Source organism: Plectropomus leopardus, chromosome 17 (genome assembly GCF_026936395.1).
Source record: "Plectropomus leopardus strain MGB_pleo_1.0 chromosome 17, ASM2693639v1, whole genome shotgun sequence".
NCBI classification, from domain to species: Eukaryota; Metazoa; Chordata; class Actinopteri; order Perciformes; family Serranidae; genus Plectropomus; species Plectropomus leopardus.
In genome coordinates, this window is record NC_142192.1 from 22,910,709 (window position 1) to 22,929,001 (window position 18,293).

The 18,293-nt window shown below is 39.0% G+C and overlaps 1 protein-coding gene across 10 annotated transcripts in view; it reads right to left on the bottom strand.

Annotated features, from left to right (window-relative positions):
- Nucleotides 1–18,293, bottom strand: part of LOC121957467 (sodium bicarbonate cotransporter 3-like) — a 56,179-nt gene that overhangs the window by 7,285 nt on the left and 30,601 nt on the right. For 5 of the 10 annotated variants that reach the window (XM_088090582.1, XM_088090585.1, XM_088090584.1 and 2 more), the window contains 14 exons: nucleotides 14,772–14,887; nucleotides 13,901–14,058; nucleotides 12,445–12,532; nucleotides 12,144–12,290; nucleotides 11,312–11,418; nucleotides 9,083–9,257; nucleotides 7,333–7,466; nucleotides 6,912–7,157; nucleotides 5,155–5,260; nucleotides 4,806–4,967; nucleotides 4,215–4,328; nucleotides 3,603–3,764; nucleotides 1,291–1,542; nucleotides 213–281 (listed from right to left, as the gene is read on the bottom strand). In XM_088090582.1, the coding sequence (XP_087946708.1) occupies nucleotides 213–281; nucleotides 1,291–1,542; nucleotides 3,603–3,764; nucleotides 4,215–4,328; nucleotides 4,806–4,967; nucleotides 5,155–5,260; nucleotides 6,912–7,157; nucleotides 7,333–7,466; nucleotides 9,083–9,257; nucleotides 11,312–11,418; nucleotides 12,144–12,290; nucleotides 12,445–12,532; nucleotides 13,901–14,058; nucleotides 14,772–14,887 (2,036 nt within the window). The remainder of the gene's footprint in view (nucleotides 1–212; nucleotides 282–1,290; nucleotides 1,543–3,602; nucleotides 3,765–4,214; nucleotides 4,329–4,805; nucleotides 4,968–5,154; nucleotides 5,261–6,911; nucleotides 7,158–7,332; nucleotides 7,467–9,082; nucleotides 9,258–11,311; nucleotides 11,419–12,143; nucleotides 12,291–12,444; nucleotides 12,533–13,900; nucleotides 14,059–14,771; nucleotides 14,888–18,293) is intronic. The other 5 variants (XM_042506043.2, XM_088090581.1, XM_088090587.1 and 2 more) reach the window with 2 other exon arrangements.

An 18,293-nucleotide genomic window follows, 5' to 3' on the forward strand; every position in this document is an offset into this window, starting at 1 on the left:
AAGAAATGCAAATGAAAAAGACGGGGAATACAAGAGGAAAGGGGGAACTTCAATACATTATTCAGAAGAGGACACATTTAACAAACGCTTTTATGGATTGTGAATTAAGATCAAAGGTTTGGTGCTACAAGGGGAAACAGCCCATGATTTCCGTTCTGTTTGGAATAAAAAAAAACATATTATCTTCAAAGAGCAGCAGTGTAGAGTCTTACTTGAATGCCTTTGAGGGACGAGACACCCATGTAGAGAAAGACTCCATACAGGACTGGCATTGGAATAAACTAGAAAGAGCAGAAGTACAACCAAAGAATAAATGATTCATCTTACAGTTCAAAAACGAAAAGCTCACATGAGATTTGCTGCACTGAAACAAATTAAGAGGACAGAATAGAGAAAACATATGTAACATATTTAAAGGGCTGTTCCACTATTTTATTTGATTTTTTTTAGGTTTTTATAACATTCTTTACTTTTAAGAAGTGCTCCTGACATATTTAGATCCAAAAAATCACTTTTGGTTATATATGTTTTAGCCTCATGATATTTGCTCAAGCCCCTCTAAAAACTTTTCCCATGTGATCTGACAGGTTTCTGTACAATGTTGTTGCTACATATAAACCCACATATTGCTGTGGACACCGCGTTAGTTCTAAGGATAAGGAAAAAATCAAAACAGCACAGTATTGCAATATTGTATAATATTATTATGCAATATTGTATAAGACCAAGTGTCAAAATTTTTACTGCATAAATTATTAAAGCTGCAAATACAAATCAAACTTTTGGTGGTCCACAAGAAAAATCACTCACTCAAATCTACTAGATACATATTGATGCCATAAAATTGGTTAAAGTGAGAAAAATAGAAAAAGGAAAAACATATAATGTATAGAGCACTATATATATACACACACACACACACACACACATATAGTACATACATACATATATACACACACACACACACACATATATAGTACATACATACATACACACACACACACACACACACATATATATATATATATAAAACACATCTGTGACTGCAACATCCTTTCCCAGTTTTAATCACTCATCAAAACCCACCTGTTCAATACTGCCTTTTTTATAACAAATATAAGAAATATACAAAACAATATGTACATCATACCACAACAAATTACCAGAGTTTAAATAAAAAATAAAAATGCTAAAAAGGGGATCTATAAGTGTGTTAAATATGAATGTGCCATAAATAAGAATTAAATAAAAATGATTTGTAGTATTATTCCAGTGTTTCCTGTATCTCACCTTGAGTGCTGAGGTCATGAAAACAGAACAACCCATGAGGACAAAGATCATGAATCCAGTGACCCGCTGCTCCCGGATGCCCAGGAACTTGGGTTGCTCTCCTGGAGCAGAGCAGCCAGACTCCACCTTCAGGCTATTAACGTGGGAGATGGAGAGGACGGTTGCAGCGACGAACCACGGCAGGCCCATAATGGAGCACACACCCAACATAACTGACACTACCAGCAAATCCAGATGATAGCCACAGCCTTTCTGCAGGATCCAAAGGGAGAAAAGAGACAGCAAGTAAGTCTGAGAGGCAGGTCGGCAGTAATGAGAGTTTGTCCCTGTGGAGCAAATGTACTCCTTCAGTAAAAATAGAGTTACAGAAAACAAGATTCTGGAGCATGTCTAAAAAATTTAATTTGCCAATCTATACTTAGAATACTGAGTTTCAAATGTTTGCTTTATGAATTTTCAAGGTGGGCTGGATTTATTTTTAAACAGCAGTGCTGTGGAACCCCAAGGCATAAAAATATTTCAAACAAGGCTGAAAGAGATTACAGAAGCATTTCTGTGAGATGAACACAGCAAAACAACTGACAAGAGAATATGTTGGCTTCAACTGTAATTAAGGATGACAGAAAGGGAGAACTGAGAGGACTGCTGGGAGATGATGGAGCTACAGATGAATAGAGAGGGGCATGTGATCAGATATAAAGAGAGCAAGCTAGAGGCAGCAATGAGCACCAAAGTTGATAAAAAATTAAAATTAATCGCATGGTGTTTTGATACATTAGTAAATGTGATTTGAATTCCTATGAAATGGCCATCAGAGTGCTATTTAACTACATACATTTACAAGTTTCCCATAAAAACAGAGCTAGAGAGGACTTGTCACAGATTGATTGGCATTTAGTGTAGACAATAGTGTTTACTTTGCATTACATCCCCCTGCTAAATTTAACATTGACAGCAGCTAATAGCTCAACATGGAGCCATGAGGACAAACTACTCTCCGTTCCACCATCGCCTACGCCTGTGGATTTTAATGTAAAAATCCAACAGGGATGAAATGGAAAAAGAAGACGGCCATGATTAAGTCATGTTTGGGGTGAGGCCATAAATGTTAGAGCTGAGACCTGAAGCCAACAGTGTTGCTTCTGAAGGAGAGATGCAGACTCATTCACACGACGGAGCTGCTGGTGTCTACGTTCGAGAAAGTGTTTCATTAGATACAAAATTATTATGCCTCAAGTGCAGGATGAATTATCAACTTTAAAAAAAAAAAAAAAATCAGTTCCAGCAGGAAAAGATGAACTTTGAAATACCATTAAGAAAACCTACAAAACATACTTTTTTTTTCTTGACTATGTACACATCCACAAACTTTTCTGGGTTTTACCCTTTTTTTAAATAGATAATATTTCCATCACGCTGTTTAAATGAGTACTGAAATTTAATACTTCATTAATATTCCCATTTATGTGCAGTCGTGCATACTCTGATTAATGTGCCCTAACTTGTTGTTTATCAGATCAAAATATGGAAAAGAGGAACGACTGGAGCTGCTTGTTGCTTCTTTCGATCAAGAAAGCATTTTTTTCTAAGTTTTCCAACAGTAGTGGACTTGTTCAACCATATGACCAAAGCCTCCTTCTGTCATTCCTTCGACCATCATCTCAAAAAGGTTAGTGCTGCAATATTTGTGAATATCCAAAAAGCTGTTGATATCAAAGCCTGTCATAATGTTTAAAAATAGCTGTTTCTCCATCCAACCAGAAATGTTGGCTTGCAAACTGTTGGCGAGTTAGTTTGTGTACAACATTTGAAAGCACTGTGTACATGTTCAAAGAACTCTCCCAAAATCTAGATAATACAGGCCTATCCCATGTCCTGATCGGAAAATGCTACGTTCAGATAAAGGGCTAGTTCTGTTAATCTACACAAAATATGCTGTTTACATGACCCATATCAAATTCAGAATATTGTCATAATTGGAATAATAGTAAAATATCACTGTAAATGTAAACATAATCATTGTTCGGCCAAATATTACGCAAGACACGTGACAAAAAAAAAACGAAAACATCCATTTTGATCTCACTGGAATATTTAACATCAAAATAAATTCAAAATGTTAAATCACTGATAAAATTTGGAATTCATATAACCTGTGTGATTAGTTTTAGGTGCAGTCTACACTGCCAGACAGTAAAGAAGGGATAGATGCCACAGTCAAAAACAGAAAAAGACACTTCAACATTGGAAAACCTGTGTGTGACTCTGAGATATAACAATGCCTAAAGTAAAGCTCCACAGGCCGCTCTGACCTTGAGCTTGTGCTCCTTGCGGTTGATGATGACTGCAGTGATCTGCTGGTCCATAAAGATGAGGATGGTGCAGAGCAGGGCAGGAAGTGCAGCCACCAGCAGCGTCCACCAGGGGTTCTCTCCTAACGGGTCCATCAGCCAGCCTCTGTTCTTTGAAGTTGGCTGCAGAGAAAAAGGAGAGTAGGCAACATTTAGTATATAAGGAATATTTATTTATTTATCATTTCTTAATTTACTTGACAAAAATAAACATATAAAACATTGCTTCATATTTAAAATGCAATGCAACTACTTTGCAACCACTGTCCCTGTTTAGGCTTTTAGAATTAAAACAGAAAATGTAGGATTACTGATCTTTGAGTAATACAATACAATAATACAAAACAACACATGCAATAAAATACAGGCAAAGACTAAGTGGAGACCAAAATAAGAACAGAGACAAAAAACATTTAGATTTAGTTAGTTATTAAAAACATTTTTAAGTAATTTAAAAGTACTACATGCAGTCCTCTGCCTATGAAAAAAATATCCTGAAAGTATATATGATCTCACCTTGCAATTCAAATATGCATACATAAAGATAGACAGCCTGCTGGAATAGTTGCCTACCTCAAAGCGGTCAGGGACATTAAGTTTAGGAGACGGGATCCCCATTAGATAGTCCACCAACACCATGATCATGATGGTTATAAACACAGCAAAGTCGCTGATAGTGGATCGCACCTACAAAACACAAAAACAACACAGCTGTATTCATCGATTTATTTAGGAACTGCAGCTGAGCTTGCGTGCTTTCTGCTGTCACTAAAACACACAGCAAAAAATAGAATAACCCCAGTCTTTTATTTCAGGTCACTGTCGAGATCCAACTGAAGTAATTATTACATTCACGTCAACAGTGAAAGCATAACAATACCAGCACCTGCCTACACAGAACACCAAGTGATAAAAGACTAGCTGCTACTGTGTGGGAGGATGCAGAAGATCTTTTCTTTCTGTACATGAAACAGCTCATGCGTACTAAAGTCTGACACAATGTAAACATTTACATAGCGTGGGAAGCTTTAAGCTGAATCTACACACTACTGTATGCACAGAGACGTAAAGAAACAACTTGTTCAGATGTGCATTGAGCCATTTGTGACATGTTTAAACGTTGTGGTACCAACAGTAGAAAAACAAATCTAGCAAACATCTCACCCTGGTGGGAAAATATCTTTCTGTCTTGAACTGCTTTAGGAAGGAGGACAGGAAGAAGGTGGTGAAGAAGAGGATGACGGACCAGAAGAGAACATCTGGGATGTAGGGCCCGTGATGGCCGCAGGCAGGACCCAAAAATGCCCCATGGAGTGTCTTACACATCTAGAGAAAACAATGTTACAATTATGAATTATGATGAGCTGTTACAGTACTGACAAGTCATATTTATTTATGGCACTTATAGTTTTTTGTGTGTAGAGGTTTCAGTTGTTGCATTAGTGCATGTTATACGTATGCGTGTGTGTGATTCCTGCATATTACACTGAAGATCATTGCGTACGGGTCTCACCGAAACATTGAGGCTGCTCCATGGGATCGAGTCTGCGCTGTATCCTGTCCGGTTCCAATCCTGCATGATTTTCTCGGAGGCATTTACTGGTGGAGAGCACTGACACCTGGGGACAACAGAACAAATGCTGAGCAAAGAACCTTTGCTTAAGGTGAAAAAGAGTTCGGTTCATTTTGAAGTTAATTAAAAGCACAGGCTGCAGCGAAACTGCTAGCATCAGTTGTTTTTGAATTTGCTTTTTCGCAAGGGAGTAATTTTCATTTCAGCTCTGGGGAGGAGATGTACTGGGAACAGCTAAGGCCACTACAATTAAAGTTCCAGCAATAGGAGCAGTGTGCTCTTAATGGGAAACTATTTATGCCGATAATACACTACTTTATGTAACCTTTTGGTGCTTAACAAGACATCCTGACTTGAAGAGTGCATAAAAAAAAAATGTTGCTCAAATTCTGAAATAGTAACGATGCTTATATGTTGAAATGGTTATTTTGTTATTAATGAAAGGATTTAATAGATTCAAAGCATTATAGAATGAATTAATTAACAATGATTTAATGAACATTGGCTGGGCTCTATGGCTTTAAAATATTATCACAATATTTCAAGGCTAAGGCTTAGAAATGGCCTTGCTTCACTGCTGTTCATTTTTGGTACCACAAAAAGAATAAATTACAGAAAAAACTGTACCTTTGGGTGCCTGTACTGGATTCAAGGCACTGGCATCAGTACCAGTATCGGTTCAAATGTGAAGAGTACCCCAAACCTTGGCACATGTTCATCTGACTATGTTACATTTGTGTACTTCATTAAATTAATGTGCTTATTTGATATAGTCTCATGGCGTGTATGACAATTTTAGCCTTATCCTTTCAGGTGCAACCCCAGTGGATAGACTTGGGAGGAAATAATGAACATAAAAACATAATCCAAAGCAGCACGTTGGCTTACTGTCATATCTTAATAGTACAAATACAAAGCTTTAGTGCTTTAATCCATCTCTGTTGTAGGATAAAGATGAACTGCAGAAGACAGGAGGGGGCACTCCCACACAGGAGTACACTCCTGCTGAGGAGCTGGCTCTCTTCAATAATGAGAGACACTCCTTAATGCAAGGGGTGGGAGGGGATGTCTCATCAGACCCTGGTTGGAGTGGCAGCTCCCAACTGACAAGGCTATCTATCATAGGAAAATTGTCAAGAAAAGCCAAAGGACTTTGCCACCCCCTGATGAGCCTTGCCCTTATATACTAAGACCCTGGATCAGAACTGGATCAGATACGGTTTGCAGCATAACTCACCACGGCTACTTTATGTACATAAAGTAAGAGTAAGAGGTGAACCACCTTTGTAACTCGGAAAACCCACAATTAAACCTAAAGTTAGTTTGTAGCTTATTTTATAGCACAGGCCTCTGGTTAATCTTGCTTTTGGTTAGGGTCTAATATAGAAAAAAAATATCTAAAAAAAAAAAAAGACCACCTACCAAGAGGACATTTTTTTATATTTAAATACTCAAACAGGAAACCAGCTCGAGTGGTTGTTACTTGACAAAGTGATAACATTGTTTTAAGCTACCAGACAAATACTTTATTTGCAGTGGCCATGTCGCAAGACATCTGATGTGCAAAACCAACAACAGCAAAGCTTCCTGTTTCTTCACAGTAAGAGCTCCCAACTCCTCCTACCACAAGATAAAGTGTAAACAAATATGAATAAGATAAACTTAAATGTAAAAGTACTTGAGCTCTTAGTACTCACGAATACAGGGTAAGGTTGTCCAAGTCGTTGTGCATGTTGACGGGGTAGTGTTCTCCCAAGTGAAAGAGCTTCTCCAGAGCCTCGTAGATGAAGATGATGCAGATGAGCGCAGCGAAGGCCTCTTCTGTGAATCGGGTGATGTAGCAGACCAGGGAACTCGCATCTGTGGCCACCAGGACCAGACACAGGAAGGCTGTCCACAGACCAATGCTGGTTCGCAGAGACAGGTAGGACAGGCCGTAGTCACTGGGAGAGACAGACGAAAGGTCACATGGAGGAGAACAGATGCAGGCATACACATGCCAAATGTGTCAATGTGTCTAATGTCCATAAGTCCAGTTAACATGCTGTACACTATGCAGACTATTGAGTCAATATTTTGACTGTTTCATCATGTAAAAGTAAACTTGCTTGCTCTTACCTGCAGAACTTGAAGAGGATCTTCTCAAACACTAAAACAGGCCCCGTGCTGCCAAGAATAGTAAGGGGCTGGCCTGCGAAGAGGGAGTATGCCACCCCTGTCAGTGAGGCTCCAAACAGAGACTCTATGGCACTCTGTAGACACACAGGAGAGGGAGGGAGTGAGGGAGTGAGAAAGGGAGGATGTGGGAGGTGAACCACCCGAAGGAGGATAGAGAGGGAAAGACTGAAGGAGAAAAGAGAGAGGTGAAGAAGAGACCCCGGACCAGAACACAGAGAGTTTTGATTAAACAGACATTCTGGGCTGCCTCCGAGAGGCTAGATAAACTGTCTGAGTGTTTCCACCCTGCTGATTTGTCCGAAGTCATATCTGTGTGTAGCCCTCGCCTGCTGAGTTTACTCAGACGCATCACACACACCAGCACACAGACGGTACCTATGCCAACAGTCCCTGTTCTACTAAGGACTTCTGAGTAAAGAGGAGAGAGAGTCAGACAGAGAGAGACAGGGAGCAATAAAAAGAGAGACACTGTATAGCTTGCAGTGATAACAGATTAGTGCATGGGAGGCTGAAGAATCAACATATCCTCTTTTGGACAGTTGATAAAGACTTCACAGTGAAAGACATCTACCTAAATGAGTATGTAATAGCGCAGTGAAGTGGTTGAAAGATGATGGTGACTTTTCTTGACATACTAAATGATCTGCTTTATAAAGACAAGATGAAGTAGGGTAGTTAGAAAATGTGTTTCTCCCTTTAGAAGTAGTAGCAATGGTCATGACTGGGATGGACTACATGCAGATCATAACATCAACATTTAACTCCCACATCAGTGATTGTCAACTGGTGGCCCATGGTCCATATATGGCCTGCAGAATATTATTTAATTCAGAAAATGTGAGAAGGAAAAGCTCAGTGTTTAGGGTATGGAGCATTCTTTCTGCCTATATTAAAGCAACCCCGACAACAGTTGAGATGCATCTATTTTTAAGGAATGATTAGAGACAGTAAAGATCCCAAGCAACAGGGACAAAATCCCTTTGTCTCTCATACATATTAGATACACCCTCATGATTTAGAGACAGTAAAGATCCTAAGCAACAGGGACAAAATCCTTCTCACTGTTTCTCATTCATATTAGATACACCCTCATTCCTAATGGGATGAATGAGGAAATTTAATTTACTTGTTTTTTTATAAGGGGAATGTTCCTTTATATTTTGGGTTCCTTTATATATTCCTTATAAAATGAGATGAAATGAGACACAACAGACTTACCACAATTAAACGTATTTAGACTGGGTGCAGAATCCTCTATGCATGTACCAATGAAGTAAAGATCAGGACAGCACTCGACTGGCACAGTTAATGTAGCTGTTGACTCTTTCCTTACCTCATGTACCGTATGTACATGGGTGTGTCAGATTAAATGTTACGGTGTAAGAAAGCATTTGTGTTACACACAGTGGCTGATGGAAACATCTTTAGGATACGTTACATCAGATTATGGGTTTTTTTTACTAAACACAAGGATTCAGGAGTAACATTATCATAGCAACATCTATTTAAGGTGCCAGATCAAGACTCACTAAATTAAATGATATACTCACGTGTGATTGCCAAATTTCACTAGGTTCTTTTATGTCTTATTTGGAAAACCATGGCACTTAGAAAACCAGGGATGAGGAGTTTGATTCCCACTGGGCTCATGAAAAGCAGTGACTTTTAAGTGCCAGGCTTTCAGACTCACTATGTTGCCTTTTGTTGCCTCCCCCAGCAGACCTCCGAATGTGATGACGGGGGACATGCAGGCGCAGTAGAGGAACAGGATGGAGGCTAGACACTGCAGACTGAGGGAGTCTCTGATGTCGCTCCAGTAGAACGGTAACTTCCGCTTGAGGTCCAGAATCAGACCTCCGCATATCCTGGAAGAGAAGAGAGGTTGTTTTAGTGCTGGGTGGTATGAGCCACAATATGTACCACTATATTTTTTTTTAAGATTCTGGTGATTTTACGGTATTTTTTACCCTTTTATATATAGATTTATAGTGGTTTAATCTACTGTCAGGAGTTCACATGATTCTTTAAATCCATTATTTGTTTAGACTTCTCATTTTAAGATCACAATACTATTTCATTTCTAATTTTACATTTTTTTTCAGCAATGAACTGCCATTGGGCAAAGTGTTGATTTGTAGGGATCAACAGATCACTAGTTTTATACCCTGACAACTGTCATTTACATTGTCAAATCTTTATTTAAAAAGGCAGACTCCATGGTATCATTTTTGCTTGAATGAATGAAAAACACATTAATGTGTTAAGCAAGGGAAATTGAGAGAGTTAAGTGAACACATCCAATTTAGTGTCACATAAACTTTATTAAGAAGTTATCCATCAGTTTCACTAAGATTAATTCAGAAATAAAAATAAATGAATAAAAACAATAATGCAAAGCCTACATGCAACTATCCTTTAATGGTTAAGAAGTGATACATAAAAATAATAAAATTTTACAGAGATGTCATTATATGGCTGGTGGGTTTGTTTTTCTACACCTACATCTTGTAAATTAATACAAATGAGTTACTAGGTGTCAAATTTTTACACATTCAACTGATTGTTGCTTGAACACTAATTACTCTGGAGAAGATATTAACACTGGCAGTGTTAATGCTGGGGCAGTGCCATGAGCTTGCAAGTAAGTGTGCATCTTTATAATATTCAACCACAAAACGTAACAACAGTGTGATCTTGCTGCATTCTCTTCTCTGTCTTGTTTCTTTTCTTTGAGGGATTCCATTTCACACCTTGTATATTTTCATCTTTTTCCCCTGACACCTGTCCAATTGCTCTGCTGTGAGGTCTTCTTTCATTTTCTTTTCCTCACACCTCTGGAACAACCTCTATTCCCTGCCTGCACAAGTCCCACTGTCTCTTCTATACAGCCTGTTCCTGATAGCTTGCTTTACAGTAGCTTCTTACACTTCCATACAGTCCACTGTCCTACTCCCTCAGAGCATGAGCCTTTTATAGCAGCAGTAAAAAGCAGAGTGAATCTGTAAATAATATAGTACCTCACATCTGATGTGTATGTGTGCTGTGTGTGTGTGTGTGTGTGTGTGTGTGTGTGTGTGTGAGTGTGTCTGTCTGAGGTTTCAAATAAACACAACTTGTCCTTGCTGTGTGGCCCAAGCTCCAGAGAGCCAGCATCTGACTGATTATTGGAATCTCCTACTTTCAAGGGGCAGCTGTACACTTTTCCCTGTTTGGTAGTGGTAGTAGCTCAGTGAGAGAAAATAGTTCTTACATGAAACTGTTCACAACCAGGTCTGTGGATTATCTTGAGTTACAGGGTCATGATTTCTGGAAAGAGACTTTGCTGTGAAGTTTTTAAATGTAGTGGGTTTTTTTTGTTTTTTTGGATGACTTGAGCACCCCATCCAAGTGCCATCTAGCTCCACTGTATTGAAGAAAGGGAAAACATCTCTATGGCAACTGACACCAAAACAATCTAGACTGATAAATAGCACTGGAGGTAAGAGGAAAAATCTGTGTTTTTGATTTTGAGGTAAACTGTTTCTTTTAGGGAAAAACTGCATACTGTAAAATACATCTGATAATGTCTTTTGATTCATCTCATCTACATTTTTAAGTGTTTGGAGTAAGGACATCATAACCACAATTAAGTCTTTGAAGCTAAAGAGGATAAAATGAGGTCTTTAGTGTCTTTGACAAGTTTTCTCCAGCAGCTCTCGCTAACAAGAATCATTTGTCTCAACTTAATCAACATGATGTATTAAACATGCCTACTTGTGCTAATGAAGTTGTAAATTCAACTAGGAAACACTTTCAGTATCAAATATATCTTAATATGAACATTTTTGCTGACAGGGGTATTAATAGAGATTACTGGAGTGAATAAGTCCCTATAATTGTTTTAACTCGCTGCTTTGGCAAGAGAAGGTTTTAAACTCACCTCCCAGTCCTCTGCAGCTCAGGCCCTGCATGATGATCATCATCGTTTTCCAGCTCTCCAGCTGGAGACGCAGTGCCGTTGGGTTGGGACGGTCTCTTCCTCTTCATCTGCAGGTCACAGGACATTTAAATGACATATAGTGACATGTATTAAAATTTCATCGCTGTCATGATGCTTTAAAACCATAGGGGGGCACTCTCAGTGTGATTATAGTGGTTTGAAGTGTTCTAAAGAAATGCAGGTACAGTGAAGTAAATAAAAACATCTAGGTAACATTTTGAGATAACATAAGTAATCCAGTGAGTATACAGGTGTCAGACATCAAGACCTTTTCAAGATCATTTTGAACCATATTTAGGACTGAATCATCTTTTTCTTATTTAGGCATTGCAAGTAAATAGTATATATATTTGGTCCTGTGCAGTTGCAGGTTGTATGTAGGAATATGATTATTAGAGTGAGTTAGGTTAATCTACATTTTGCAAACAGGATGTGAAAGTATAAAAAAAAAAGAAGGTATTGGGTTCAATGGTCAAAAGATATCTAACATCAAAACGTCTTTCACACAGAAGAGCTTGAATAATTTTGAAAAAAAAAAAGAAAACTTTAATTTTAAGGATCATCAGACACACTGTAACTACTCCATGTGAGGTCAGATCGAGTACTGTGTTCAGATGCAGCTGGTTAATGATCTCTGCACCTGCACTTCCCAGGTGAATTACTGTATGCTTGCTTTACATGGCATTTGCATTTTATGTCTGTAAAACACACCATTGCATGCCGTTTTTGCTAAGTACATGTTAAACAATCTTTGACTGAGAGAAACACTAACCTGAGATGGGACGTTCTTGGGTGGCTCAATCCGGATTGTGGGGTCCCATTCTCCGGGAGGCAGGACAGTCACTTGATCGAGGAACTCGTCTATTCCCGAGAGGAGATCAGTTCGGTCTTTGGCCTTGTATGCTACATCGTGGAAAATCTGAATAATGGATATTAGTAAGAGTTATTAAATTTCTATGCAGCAAAAAATATAGCTCAAAAAATCCAAAATGAGAGATTTTTTTTTTTTAAACAGTTTTAGGGCAGATCAAACTGAAATAAATTACAAAAAGGGATCAGTCTCTTTCTCTCACCTCATCTGTCATTAGTGTAGCCATGGATCTGCCAATCTCATGGTACTGTGGCCCTTTGCCATGAGGACCCAAAAGCAAGAAAAGAAACCTTTGAAAAGGAAAAAATATCATGAAATGCACCATGAGTAACACCGACCTCAATACAGATCTCATGATTACATACCATGTTCACTTAAAATGACCCTATGGAGTCTAATAAACATGTCTGATGCATTTCCTCCTCTGTAAAACCTTTGCAGATTCCTTTGAAAACACACATTTTGATATCTATATTGTTTACATGAATGCTCATTGACTATGTGGTCTTCTTACCTGTGTTTGCTGCCATTCTTTCTTGGCATGTTATAGCTACTATTGACAAGCCAAATAGATTTAAACTGTCCTCAGTGAGATGAACGGTATCAACCACTTGCTCATGTACCAAGCTGAGCAAATTTTAAATTTTTGTACCCTAATATATGAAAATAACTTGGATTTTTAAGTTTCAACGATCACCAAAATCATCTTTTTATTTTTCCAAGCCACCATTTTGTGTCTGGTGTGTAATGAGCATCAAATGGCTACAGACTGTTGAACCCAGTTCAGACCAAAGATTCGCTACACGACCAGTCAAAACTTTCAACTACTTGCACTGTGCCAGTCTGCAACACTCTGAAATCCTGCCAGTTTACACCAATGCCACTAGACGAGACAGAGTATTGTACCCATAGCAACAACTCTTTGCACTTCCTTTCTGATTTCCAACTTTTCAGGCTTATTTTGTGGCTGAATATTATTTGTAGCATCTTAAAATATGAATAAGGATAGTAACAGTGAGATACTTGATACAGTTGCATTTCTAGCTGTGATGAAACGGCATATATATATATAAAATATAAATACGTCACAATAATGTAAATAACCAGCACCGATTAATTAGGCAGATAGTATGAGCGTATGACATGCACACATACAGCAAGCAGCAGCCACCCACCATACCACAAGACACACCATAAAGACAGAGACCGACAGACGTGCCAACAGCTACAAGAATGTAAATGAGACAGACTTGGGCTCGGAGGGGATGAAGGGATGGCTGAAGTCAGAGAATGCCACAACAAGTAAACACAACATCTGCTGACAGCTTGTAAGTGACTTGGCCAGCGGACTTTGTTACAAGCTGATTGTCTTGTCACAAATCTTTGGTCTGAACTGGGCTTCAGTCCTGTTACTGCAGAGATTAGAGACATGGGAAACAGGGCTGTGGATGCAGATTGTATGTAGTCGGAACCACCGTAAAAATCCCCTGGTTTTATTTGTTGCATATGAACAGGGCTTTTACAAATCACTTTAGCAGTTTGCTTTAAGTTGCTTTCAGAGGAAAATAACTTCTCAGAGTCGGCAGCTTTTGTCAGATATCAAATTTTTGGAAGTCAAAGTCTTTGTCATGGTATGATTTAATTCCAAATAATTGTACCTCGTGGGCACAGGCACCTCTGTGAGGCCTGTGATCAGGACCGCAGGGGACAGTCGTACGAAGGCTATTATGGGCTTCTCCAGGAAGTCCACTTCTCCCACCAGTACGTTGGAGGCTTCGGCGCCCGGAGGAATCTTTTTCATGAAATTCATGTCCACCTGAAATCATAGAAAAAATTCAATTTAAGAATCAGACAAAAGGACCAGTAAAAAACAAGAAGAGTGACGGACACACATGCAAACAGAGATGCTGGAATGTAAGCGATGGCAGCATGTTGTTCGGAAACCATGATAACAAATGAAAGATAAGGCAAGGTAGTAGCTACATAAACTGCTAGAGAGTACTGAGCAAAGACTGTCTGTCAGGAATTATCATGTTACTAAATAAATATATCTTAAATGCAATGCTAAATACAGATCTGAGCATGGAACAATTTCTTTATTCCTATTTAGAAAAGACTGTCTTGATCCCTCCTTTGTATCCTGTGACTCACACAAACACTGCACCTTATTTTTTGGCAGTCATAGTGGATGGTTTTATAATGATAGCTACTTATGGCGCCCTGCCATTTCATCTAATGGATGAGGTACAAAATGGAAGGATGAATGGAGGCCAATGCGAGGGAGGAATTTTCAAAACTAAACATAGTTACGTAACTACAAGACTTTTACTTTGTTGATCAATTTGTAGTCCATTACAGGTGGAGCAATGACTGAAGATGCCGCTTGCTGAGCCCAGAGGAAAAGCTCTGATGGGTTTATGAGATGGCGGCTCTCATACAGGCGATTTTCAACACAGACCACTCAAACGTCTGTGGAAGTCAAGATGAACTCATGGGCCCTTTCTGTGCTCAGTACTGCGGTTAGGTTACCTTGCTGAAGTCGACACTGCTGCTTTCTCTACTGACCCCTACTTTGGACGGTCTCCTCTCCACTGCCTTGTTGCCATCCAGGTTGTTTGGGACCGAATTTGGAGACACCAGTGGTCCTGAGAGGGACAGGAGGAAAGGAAGAGGAGAGGAGAGACAAAGTGGTGATGGACACTGTGTGAGTACTTAGAAAGCAAAGACAGGTCGAGAATTGCAGCACAGTTAATCAGGAAATGCCGTTTTGGGGTGTTATTATCAAATGCAAGTTTTTCTCTCAACTCAGTTTTTAATTTTGATGAACTTATAGTGTGGGCATATCAAACAAGAGGCAATTTCACAGGCATTACATTCATTTTGGATCACAGGTGAGCTCTTGGCGAATACAAAATCCTGAAGTCACACTGCTGCCCACGCAGGTTTGTAATGCAATGCTATAATATTCATTCCTGTTATGCAGCAACATTTTCTTGAAAAACAGCCACAAGTTAACTGCTACATTTTAAAGAAAGGTGGTTTTGATTTTTAAAAAAAACAACAACAAAAAACAACAACATGAAAATAAAAAACATACTAAAGTTTAGTGTATGTATAGATGGTTAGCTGGCTAAATCTCAATCACTCACAAAGCTAAGACTAACTTTGCTCAAAATGTTTCACCCTGCTACGCCATTATGAACCGGTCCACCTGTAAGAATTATTATCTGAGTGCCTGAGACTGGCAAATATGTTTTCCAAACAGTTAAACATGTCACTACTAATGCAACAATGCATCTTTTTCTCAAAAGTTTTGACTTTAACATATTGCTGCATAAGAGAAATGACCCACAAGTTAAATGAAGCTGCTGTTTTTGTGTGATATTTGCACTCTGTTTTGGTAATTAACAGAAAAATATGAACCACTGCATCGGTAATATGCAGTCACTTATCCTCATTAGTTGAGTGGCCTGTCTGATCAGCGTGGGATAAAATGAAACCTGTTGTACTTGCACTGAATGTGCAAGTTCAACTGTGCTCAGCAATGATCAATAGTCACTTGAAATAGATAAACAACAAATTGAAAAAGTAGTAATTTGATTTGCTAATTAATATTTTACAGTTTTGGCTGGAAGTAAAGGATTTCTTCCCGTGCAGCCATTATTAGACATGATGATTTGGTACAGAGCTGTAACACTGTGATGTCTCTCCACAGGAGAGACGATATATTTCACAATGTACTATTCCTATTTGCTTTCCATTACTGTGGTTAAATCAGCCCTGCTTAGCTTAAATTCATGTCAGCGCTGAGCTGAAGGTGAGGGGATGTGTTTGATATGCCTGACAGTTCACCTTCCTCAGACTTCAGCACCTTCAAGTGTTGAAGCAAAAAAAAAAAAAAAAAGCACAGGAAGCTCTCTGATGTGTGCGTAATTGGCTGCACACTTCAACATTGCTTATGTGATTTGAGCCATACCAGATACAGGAAACGCTAGCACTTGAGGTGACATGAGAGTGGGAGATGAAATGAGGGAGTCATGTATATGGATCAAAGGATAGCATTTACATACTATCCTCTGAAAATTCTGAGAGAACACTTCTTTTACCAGGTTTTCATTCTTTTCTCATTTTCCACATCAACACATTTCTCATTTTGCCATCAGGAGGTAATCAACCCAACGTCAAACAAAAAAACACGTATAAAGGCGTAAGCAATATGCGTCACTCATTTACGAAAATCCCAAATCTAAATTAAAATGTGCCATTTCTGCCAGCCTGTGGTTTGGCCAGTGATCCATACCCTTGAATTGTACCCTGGAGTAACCCCAGTGGAAGCTGGGTAGCTGTGACTGCTGAACAGGAGCATGATTGCTCACATACCCGACAAAGCCTCTTGGAATAAGGGAGGGATTAGCTTAGGTTGCATTCGCCAACGCACTTCATTCAGGAAGGCTAAGCCCTGGAATGCTCCCCCATACTAGCCTTTTAAAAAGCGGCATCACAGGGCTACTTCATTCCTATGCAAAACAGTGACATTAATAACTGAAATGATACAGATTGTTTTACTGTCAGTCTGGTAGCACTGTATATCCTCTGATGAAAGGTGCAAAGATGATAATAATAATTTATCTTTTGAGCAGTTATACGGATGCATAGTATGCATGTCTTGATCTGGGTCAAGTACTGGTAATCTAAAGTCCCTTCTACAATTGACATTACACTGTAAAAAGACTTAGAGAATCTCGATGCTGCCATTTGCTATTTCATAATATGCTCAGTTTCTTAAAACTGACAAATAGAAACACTTAAACAGAAACAACACTGAAATTAAAAACAATAAAATAATTTCCAAGGCCTGGGAAAGTGTAATCAGTATTTACGAACATGAGTTATTCTCTCTCAAACCACTGAAGTCTTAAATTTGTGATTTCATCAAGTATTAAGTCTGGGGTACTCTATAGACAGTGAATGGGAAACAAGATTTTGTGGACCCACGGAAATGTTAGTTTTCTTTTTTACACCCAAATTAGTTTTATTCTATTGCAGTGTTCTTAGTTTTCAAACAGAACATGTACCCATATACTCAGTTATCCTGGTAGTTCTCAGGCAATGTTTATACTTGGTTTTAAGATGCGTCTTGATGATTGGATTATAAGTGGACACCACTAAATACAGTTGTAAACGATCACTAAGACACATTGTGATCTGACGTGTTGAATTCTATTCACAGCAACATCCTATACTCCACCAACACAACCGCTAATGTGACGATCCAGAAAGTAGCGAGAGTGTGGACGTAATCAAGGAGGTTAAAAAGAGAAGTCATGGCGTCATAATCACAATTCTGCTATCATTGAAAAAGTGTGTATAAAAAACCATAAGCAAATTTGTACCCAAAAGTTCTGTTGGGCTGAGCACACCCAAAGAGCACCTGACCTGACAGCATCCCTTCATTCATAGCTGCTGTAACATTCGAAGATCGCAGCTTTTGTTACATTGATGCTGCATTGTTGTAACCCCATAGCTCCCACAGGGTCAGAGAGCGTGTCCCAGACTTCTTTGAATAGCCTTGGATGTAATAAAGGTGCGTGGGGCACTTTGACCTTTTGTGTACGTAATGACATCTGAACACAAGTGGTCAGTTGGAGACACATGATAGACACAGGTATGAAGGCAATGTGTTCGGCTGTCTAACAGTGTCTGGATGTTAACAGGCTCTCAGTGTCATCTGTGAAATCTTTCCATTTAACTGTCTGTGGACCAGCTACTTTATTGGATTTGGGAGAGTTGTTCATGTTTTCTTATATTTTAGCCTGTCTATGACCTTAGGAATAACATGTATGAATTTTGAAAAAAAAGCAGTTTCCCTTTAAGAATTGACAAGCTCTCAAGTAGAGCCTGAAATAACATGAAGCGGGTGTATCGGTGATTCCCTGCATGCCCTGTGTGCAGGTATTTCCCCCATGACTTCACACTCAGTGGGTCCATGGCATGTATTTGTATAAATAGGCTGCAGTCAGCTCAAAACCATTATAGTACGTGTATAAACTG